The sequence below is a fragment of the Sinocyclocheilus grahami genome, unplaced genomic scaffold, assembly GCF_001515645.1.
Source record: "Sinocyclocheilus grahami isolate Dianchi unplaced genomic scaffold, SAMN03320097.WGS_v1.1 scaffold386.1, whole genome shotgun sequence".
Taxonomy (NCBI): Eukaryota; Metazoa; Chordata; class Actinopteri; order Cypriniformes; family Cyprinidae; genus Sinocyclocheilus; species Sinocyclocheilus grahami.
Genome location: NW_015505565.1, coordinates 523,129 through 532,925, shown reverse-complemented (window position 1 = coordinate 532,925; position 9,797 = coordinate 523,129). Strand labels below are relative to the sequence as shown.

At 37.6% G+C, this 9,797-nt stretch overlaps 1 protein-coding gene across 1 annotated transcript in view; it reads right to left on the bottom strand.

The window, feature by feature from the left end:
• Positions 1 to 9,797, bottom strand: part of LOC107550031 (metastasis-associated protein MTA3-like) — a 42,835-nt gene that overhangs the window by 9,533 nt on the left and 23,505 nt on the right. Inside the window, exons 7-13 of the mRNA XM_016231243.1 lie at positions 6,462 to 6,564; positions 6,318 to 6,358; positions 2,923 to 3,017; positions 2,735 to 2,793; positions 2,434 to 2,555; positions 971 to 1,128; positions 393 to 615 (exon numbers count right to left, since the gene is read on the bottom strand). Of these exons, the coding sequence (XP_016086729.1) occupies positions 393 to 615; positions 971 to 1,128; positions 2,434 to 2,555; positions 2,735 to 2,793; positions 2,923 to 3,017; positions 6,318 to 6,358; positions 6,462 to 6,564 (801 nt within the window). The remainder of the gene's footprint in view (positions 1 to 392; positions 616 to 970; positions 1,129 to 2,433; positions 2,556 to 2,734; positions 2,794 to 2,922; positions 3,018 to 6,317; positions 6,359 to 6,461; positions 6,565 to 9,797) is intronic.

The window sequence follows — 9,797 nt, the reverse complement described above, 5'->3', positions numbered from 1 at the left end:
TGTGATGTGTGCATACAAAACTCTCTTCAACAAACTGAGAGAAGTGCTAAAAAATGCGCTTATGTTCAATTTAAGCAACATCATAAAACCCTTAACCCAAGTTAACAAGTGTGGGGGGAAAAGTGAATTTGAACTGAAAAGATGATTGAAACGCAAAATATGGAGGACAGGCAGTCTTTATTGGAAATGGGGTGGGGAGAATACAAAAACCAAAATAAAATATAATAACAATAATTATAATAATAATAAAAACAGTACGAGACAGAAGATGGAGGGGAGGAATGACAGCGAGATGTGGACAGGTGTGGTCGGGGAACAGAGCGGGTGGGACAGTGTGGGTGGTGGGTGTGTTTGCACACGAGGCTAAAGTTAGGAATTTAAAGAGCTCTTACACTCCGCCTTTATGGCACCACAGTTAATGGGCACAAAGGGGCGGCGCGCGGCCCGGCGCAGCCTGATGAGATCACGGCACATGTGACGCGCCAGCTTGGTGAGGCGCGTGGCCTGCAGGAGGAACGCCTGCTTAGTCTTCATGGAGGATTTGGGGCTGCCGCTGTTCCTTATCGGAACCATGTGGGAAGACTGACGGGCGCCATGGCCACGAGAACGCATCTCCTGTGGAGAGACAGACAATGAAGCAAGTTAGGGATGGATACAGGAAAAAAATGGAAATACAACCAAAAAAAAGATGTACAGCGGGAAAACAGCAAAAAGTGAGAGGGAATATCATGGTTTTCTTAAAGATTTGAGATGACTCCTGATGCCTCCCTGACCTCTTTTCATTTGCAACCAGGATAAATGGTATGCGCCAATCACAATGTGTTTTTGCTCTGAAATTTTGCCTCCCAAAGCCAAAATGTAATTATTTACAAGTGATATTGGTACTATGGTAGCACTTTTTCAATGTAGTTCTATATATTAGCTAAACCAATAGCTCAATGCACATCTACACCGTCAGAACAGTACTTACATTGGGTGCAGGGCTTGGAGGCGTTTTTTCCTCTTCCCCTTCAGCTCTGCTTGGCATCTTTAGGCCACCATACTTTTTCCAGTACATCCAACAGGACACACAAAGGCGACACTGCATGTTAGGAGGACCCCACGAGTACCACTGAGCAGACTGTGCGGCTGTAAACAGAGAAGAAAAATGAACAAGCCACTAATATGAAATGCACTAAAAGGTGTAATTATGCCTGTGACGTGTCATTCTTGTTCAGGAAAATCTCATTCCCATTCAATTAATTCTGTATACCTAAGTTTGTCTAAAAGAACAGGCAGCCTTCATGAAAACATAATTGCTAACTAAAGAAAAATATAAAGCAATGTACTACAACACAATTAGGGCCCAATGATTTCGGCGGAAACGAGGACGGATCATAAAAATGGTCTCCAGTCATAAAAATGGAATTTACTGTATAACGTGGAACATTACGGATTTTCCACATTTTGGATGGATTCGTCAAAAGTAGTTCAGTATACTTAAATCAAAATGCAATATGGACTAATGTCTGTGAAATATTAAGCAGCAAAAATACCATTTAAATATGAATCCTGCATGTTCTGTGTGTCTGTGTGAATGAATGGCACAGACGCGCACGAGACCCTTACGGTGTATTCAGCCTCTGCCGCCTCAATATAGGAGTACGTGAACATCTCTAGAACTGCTCTGAGAGTCAATTCATGAGCATTTTTTCCGTTTCTTTTGAGTAAAACTATCGTCTTATCATATACAAAAAGAAACCAAAAGGTCTTCACAGCAACCTGTCAAAATAAAAGTTTGGTTTAACTTGAAGAAACCGTGATAGAACTATTACTTAATGTAATGACAGTACTACTACTACTAATAAAATTATTAAAACATGTTTTATTTACCAGAAAAATAAATTACCATAATTTAATTAGCAGAAAAATAAAACACATTTCATAGGGTCTTAAAAATTTCATTTTTGTTCAAACCTTTATTAAATTAGTGTTTAAGTACTTAGTAAGTTTCATGATTTATTTAATTAGATATGCTTTTTGATGAATACAATTTAATTTAACCATTAAAACGGAAAACCATCAACTTGAACAAAAAAAAACAAAAAACACTGAATTCAGAAAAATTAAAATGGAAAAAACGGAATTTGGAAACAAATTAAATGGATTTCATAGGGCCCTACACAATGAAAGGATTAGGTTCAATTTAAATTCACTTTATGCTCCCCCACTGTGAGTTCATTACTAAAAGGCGATATTGATCCAGACTAATCATTGCTGATCACATAGATTGTGATGCGGCACCTTTGACTGACCTGATTGGAAGATAAAAGGGTGAAAATGCAGTATCCAGCCCCATTGATTACAGGAGATGTGACATGCCCTCCGGGAGAAGCAGCGAATTGATTGGATGGCTGTGTTGACTGTAATTAGGCGAAGAGGGTCTTTACTCACCAAAACAACTCTCACATGCGCGGCCGCCTCCGGCTGTGTGGAAACTGCCTGTTCCTGCTGCACCATTCACAGTAGCCATTTTGCCGTTACTGACGGAGATCTGGTTGGGATTGGGTTTGTTGCTGTGAGGCAAAAAGCAAATGAGATTTCACACTATAATCTTTTACAAGAGGTTTATAAACATGCCAAATCTAAATCCGATGACAAGCAGTCACTGGAGAAGCAGTTGAGACTGATCCTAATATAAAGGACGATTGAAATGATGGTGTAGAGCTGGTATTTTACAGATGCTAAAACTCACTATGTAGGGATGTAGACTTGCTTCAGTTTGCTCTCTGCTTCAGCTGCCTTCAGTCGTTTCTGTACAAAATGATCAATATTAAGCTTAAAGCGAGATCAAAGACAGTCAGAGCAAACAGAGAAAGAGATTTCCAGATAATTAAAGAAAATCTATCAAAAGTACAGCTTTAAACTAAAAATGCTGCTCACCTGCTGAACATATCTGTCTGTGGTTTTCCACATGTAATAATACTCAATGATGCTGGTCAGCGACTTCCAAGGAAGCTGAAATAAAACACAGGTTATTTAAGATGTCAAAAACCATAAGGAGGCGTCGTACTGAAGATACAGCTCTTGTCTTAATTCTTTAAGTGGTCGGAATTTATGGAATATTTATTTTGAGCGTGATACGTCTAGATTCGCATGCAGACGCTCATGATTATTCATGAGCACCTGCTGAGCGCAAGGGAACGTGCATGAAACGGGTGCAAAGAATTTAAGAAATCTTAATATAAAGCTGGCCGAGCCCCCACTTTTGGCCCGCATCTATGCGAGGGTGAGCAGAGTATAAAAATGAACACAGAGGTGTTCTAGGCTGACAGCTGGTGTTATGAAGAACATTTAAATTAACATCCTGAGGTATCCTGAGGCTATGTATTTTTAGTGGCTGGTTTCTCTGCCTTTCTTTTGGTTTTTGAACCCGACGAGGAAACTAAAGATGGGAAATCATTAGACTACAGTTCTTCTCCAGTATGAATCCATCTTCTTAACTTTTATGCTTAAGTTGTGTTTAAAGTTGTGTTTACCCAAATAAAATAAAGTTTAATAAAACAATGAGTTTAATCGGAAAGAGAGAAATGTAGCCCTTTTTCATGATCTGCAATTCCTGATCTTTATCTGTAGTCATTTTCCTCATTCTGTAAATGGGTATCTGGCAACATGCACCTTTGGACATTTGACAAGGTGTTAAAAATGTAACCTATCATTTTCACAATTTTATGAATAATTATACAACACCTAGACCACTTGACATTTCAATAGTTAGTAAATCTTTAAAACTACCTGTACAGAATGAATGCAGAATCAGCCAGACAAGCTGAATTAGATATTCGAACCTTGCAATGGTCGATGATGTTTTAAACGTTTTGAATCCGCCTCTTCTATCTATTAATCACAGCACAAATCAATCACTATCGATGACTGCTTAAAGACAGAAAGGGAAACAAAGAGTAAGAGAAAACCAGTGCACCATTTAAACCACCCCACCAAGTCGATCTCTATGAGACTATTTGGTGTTCTTGAACAAGTGATTCTTATTGTGTGCTATAAAGTGGCTCAGTAGAAGTGCAGTTGTTGTTCATTCCATTTTGAGAAGTAAAGCCCCAGAGTAAAGAAATCCCATTTCTCAGAGCAATAGAAAACAGCTTTTCCTTGCATTCACACCCTAACACCAAAGCTCTCACTCCAGCCCCATACAAATGAGTACCCTTGTATCTGAATGAACGGATCAAATGTTTAAGTTTGGTCAAGAAGCAGCACGCTCCAAATCAAACCCTCTCAGCTGGTCCAATCTTCCCATCGCTCAGCCTCACATCACCTCATCTCTGCTGCTACTCTTCCATCCCTTCATTTGAAGTGTCGTTCTTTGCTTTGCTCCTCTAACTGTATCATTTCTGTTTTTTCAACAGCACCACATATAACAATTCAGTTTAAACTGTTCTTCTTTCCCCCATAGCGCCTTTCAAAAACATTTTTCTGCTAGGGGTGAGAATCTTTAGGCATTTCATGATTGAATTCCAAAATTATTCTTGATGCACTTCAGTCTTTTATCAAATCTTTAGCAAGCAAGCAAGCAGCTCATGTCAAAATTGTGTGTAAATATGGCACATGAAAGTGCTAAAATATGCTTTGACACATTACACCAGGGGTGTCCAAAATTAAATAGTCTATATCAGTGTTTCCCAACCGGGGTGACGCGGTTATAATATTAAAAATATATTTTTTTTATATTTTTAAATTGCTAAAATGTTCAAAAAAAGCATCTATTATATAATATCCATTTCTGATGTCGCCAATAATTAGAGATGCACCGAAATTTCGGCTGCCGAAAATTAGTTCACCGCTCAGGTTTCACTTTCACGTGGTGTGACCCTATGGGTGTGACGCTCTGTGTATTATCCGTTATCCCGCTCTATGCCTGTGCGCTCCGCTCAGCGCTCCAATTTTATACCGTTCATGCTCATCGGAACAGCAAAGTCCACTTAAAAATTGAGCCGATAGGAAACATCGATGTAGTACAGTATTGTTTCTGTCTGCAATAGCCCTACTGTGTTGTAATATGGTGTGGTATATGGGCAACTCTGGTAACGCTGCCCTCTCATTCATTGATCTGCTAACCGCTATGTTATGCTCACATGTTCTGATAATAATAGCTTTCTAGGACTAAACATTATTTGGATAATTGGTAAAAAAAAAAAAAAAAAAAAAAGAGTGAACTATTTTAACCCTACTGTTAGACCTACCTGAAAAACTAAAAAGCAATTTAATTCGAAGGAATGTCGTTATTTTTTATTTGTGCTATCATTATTAATTTCTTTATTTGTTCTTATTTTATTACTGACTGCTTACTTGTCATTTTCTATTCAATCCAAAGTTTGAAATCAAGCTATCTCGTGCTACTGCACCAAAATTACCCCACTGTAAAATAAATAAACACTGAGTGAGCAAAAATTTGTGAGCAAAATCGGTAGAGCGCGACTCGTTTGAACCGCGCTGCACGGACCGTTTTTAGCTCTGTCTAAAGACACCGCAGAGCGAGCACAGAACAAATGCGTTTACTCGCTGACTGATCTCGATCACGAGACCACTAAACAGCACCATGAGAAGCGTTTGAGTTTGCAGCAGAGGTTTCCAAACAAACCACAGATGTCAAAGGCAGATGAAACAGCGCTGACATTCTCAACAACACTAACGTGGAAAACAGGAGAAACATTGTGCGACAACAATGCAGTAAGAATAATTTTCAATCCACAAATCACCAAAATTTGTATTTACTGTAGTAAAAGTAACTGTGGTATTGTGGCAGAAATGTTGCATATTTATAAAGAATCTTCTTATATTATTAATGTAGACATATAGGCCAATTTAATGTAATGTAAGGGAGTTATGAAATAGACCAAATTACAGACATTTTTTATATTTAGCAGTTTGTGCTTTCATATGTTAATAGACTAAATACCATAAAGCCATTCTATGTTATAATAAATATGCAATTGTTTAGTGCAAATTTATCTGTAACAGCTAGGTATCGATACAGATTTCCTGATTTGATCGGATTCCAGTTTATAAGCTTTCAAGTCAATTAAATTGGGTATATTTAAAATATAATGTCCCTTTTGCTATAAACAATCAATATTTGGATCACAATGTGTTTTGTGCAGAGACTTATTGGCTGGCAAAGCCATGAAACAATTTAAACTCTAAAGATATTCAGAAACCATACAAACTGTAGAGACAAGTCAGCTGGGGTTTTTTTATAAAAAAAAAAATTTAAAAAACACAAAATCAATATATAGTTCATGGTAATATTAATCAAATTTCAGTGCATTTACTTCTCCAGAATTCTGTCCAATGTATAATCTTCTCCCTGAAGCATAACAGTTAAAAATCACAGTTTTAAAAGTATTTAAAATGCATGTTTGATTTTTTAATAAGGCATAGCTAAAATCTTGAAAGCATCAAAAACATACCGAGCAATCACAAGAAACTGGTCAATCTGTTTGTTGGTCAGCGGACACTCTGGGTCCCATATCTTCATCTCCAGTTTGGACTGGTCTCTGTCATCAGGTTCTCCTACAGAGAAAATTTATTTCATCAGAGCTGGCTGTGTAAAACCAGAGGGTAAAATCTACCATCGACAATTCTTTCAAGACAACCTAGGCAACTTGTTCCCGTGGCAACGATGGGAATTAACACGTAAATCAAACCTGGCGTTAGGTAATGATGGAAGACAGCCTGCTTAGCAAGATCATGAAGAATTATGTATTGTAGGTATATGATCATCATCAGCCCGTCATTCGAATGAAGAGCAGAGCATTTAATCCTGCATTGTGTAAATGCTGAACTATCAGTCGCTTTTGGATGTAAAAGTATGCTGAATGAGAAGATCAGAATGCGTAGGTTCAGATCAAATCTCCTTCCTTACAGTATAGCTATAATTTAAAATGTTAGTACTTTGTATCCATCTTGTCAATGTAGATGGAAAAGTTTCATATCTTCTAAAAGCAGGACGTGTCTAAATCTAGAACTGAAAAATGCTTCCCTCACAGACTGTCACTGGCCTCTCATTACAGATAATGGGAGCTGTTGACTGGACATTTTCGTAAGTTTGTGAGAGAGGAGCAGGATCACAGACTTTCAGTCATATTGGGGTCACAGGCTGACAGAAGAGCAATTTCACACTTGACTGGTGAACTTGGCGATACTGTAAATGTGCAGTTTTCCTTGTGATGCACCAGTGCTCACGATCCAAACTCAAAGTAAAACTGAGACGCTGCAACTAAGCTAGCCAACCCCATGAGACTACTATTTCCAGAGCAAACAAACTTTACAGCTCAAACACAAAATAAATCACCTCCCAGCCTCCAAACATAAAGATACCTTACAAATAAAGCCACAAGTTTAATTTGAATTCAATATGAAGTCTTGTCTGAAGGCCCCAACACAACAAACCAACATCAAAGAACTAGGGGTGTCAAAAGCCGCCTGTGGTGTCGAATCGTGTCACCTGCATACTGGCCAAAATTCTGCATCTGCGTGAGAAAGGAAAAAAAAAAACTCTATACCAGCAGGTAACAGTAGTTTGGTTTTCTTGTGCACCTTTTTCTTAAGCTGACCAGCACTTTCAACATGCTAAATCAGCCAAAGAACCACCAATGGGGATCTGACTAGTTCCTACAGTGCAGATCAAACCGCAAAAACTAGAGTAACAAACGTTAAAAGATGCTGATTAAAAGAGTACAAAAAATTTTATGTGTGGGGAAACATCTTGTCACAAGATTCTTAGTAGCACGAAGAACAAAACTATTAATAAAAATGGGAATAATATAGTGAGAAAAAGAACATCCCCATCACTGAAGCGGTCAATGACTACAGTCTAGCACAAGGTCACTGTGTTATGTACAAAAAAAATCCCATTATAATCACTGAAGAGGTCTACACTGGGAAACAGTGATGTAATTAGTGGTCGACCGATATTGGTTTTTTGACAGCTGACGCCGATATCTTAGAGAGCAGGGTGGCCGATGGCCAAAAGAAAGCTGATATATCATTTTTATTTATTCTAAATAATATTTAAGAAATTTGAAATAATTTAAAAATGATAAATGTGTAAAATAAACATACTTATACATTAGATGACAACTACTTGATTCTGTAATCGTATTACAGTATTTTTCACAAATAAAGAAATATTTAGAAATATATATAAATAAAAAGGAAATAAACACTGTAACCAACAGGGCTCTCAGTAATCTAGGAAGTGTGTGTGCATTGGGATTATTTTTTTTTTCCAAATAATGTCAAGGTAACACTCATTTTACTTTGAAAACGCACACATTGAAAATGACATGAACATGACAGTGGGCAAATGGATAAAGTGCAGCATAGTTTGAAATCATGAGTTTAAAGTTTGTCGATCGTGGGCCTCCAGTGCAGCTGAACTCTCCTTCTGCCAGCATTCAATTGGCACAGACCAAACGTCACACAGAGAACACGCGATCATGCAGGATACAAATGCATACTTTATAAGCTCTCACAGCTGGATCCAACTAAGTCTGCAAGGTTTGTGAAATTAAATGTTTATTAGACATTCAAAGATCTGTTTAAATGATATAAATGCATATTTGCTGAATGCTGACGGTAAACGAGAAAGTATTATGTTATCCTTTGTTATTACTAATAATATAAAAGCAATCATTATAATACTTTTTGTATACCTTCTAATTCCTCCTTTTAACAATCTATCTGATTAGACAGACTTCTGTCCCTATTTAAAAAAACTGTTAAGCTCAGGTGCTGCCGTTCTCAGCGCTGTCAAAATAAGAGTCGTTCCTCAAACACATTGGCCGATGTTTGAAAAATGTCAAATATCGGCCGATATATCGGCCTTGGCATTATATCGGTCATCCACTAGATGTAATGTAACAAAGTAATAATACTTTGTTACAGTACTTAAGTATTTTTTTGGGAGAATCTGTACTGTGAGTTTTTATATTTCTGCCAACTTTCACTTTTACTCCACTACATTTCCTAATGCTAGATTGCAAGAAAGCAGGTTTGACGAATCAGAGGTCTGGTGCTTGCAAGTTAGACTCCTAAAAAAACAAGTGCTCCCACAGTCGAGGATGATTTCATTTTCCACTCAAATCGAGGCACAATAAAATCTGCTGCGATAATATAGTAAGTGTTGTTGTAACGAAAATTTGATATGGAGTTATAGCGTCTGGACCAATCAAACACACAATATATATTTTGTTAGCTATATTTAACAAATACTCTGTAACCCCCCTCAGTTAACAAGCCATATGAGGACCTATGGACCCTTCCCCTGAAATGCGTAACACCTCAGTTCCATGGCAACTAAGGCTGATATCACTGGTTTTATTGCTCAAAGGAATGCAAGCAGAGAAAACTCACACCTCATTCACCCTTAGGAAAGACACACAATGCCCAAAAATTGACTATTCTCTAATTAATTAATAGGAAAACCTTTCTTTGAATGAACACACATATCCTTCAGGTCATTGTGTATGTTGTCGTTATATTGTATAATCTTTATGCCGGCTTGTGATGGAACCACTCGTTTCCGTCATCTTACCTATATGTAATCCTTCCATGTTTAGTATCTATGAATTAGTCTTTTGATGATCTAAACGAGAGTGTATATTATATGTTGGCATATAGGCAATATATTAGTGTCTTGAGAATCTTTAGTAATTTCGATTCAAGTTCCATATGCAAATTACCATGCTTCCACACAAAGGGTCATAAACTCCCCAGTATTTCCAAACTCCCACTTGGGATTC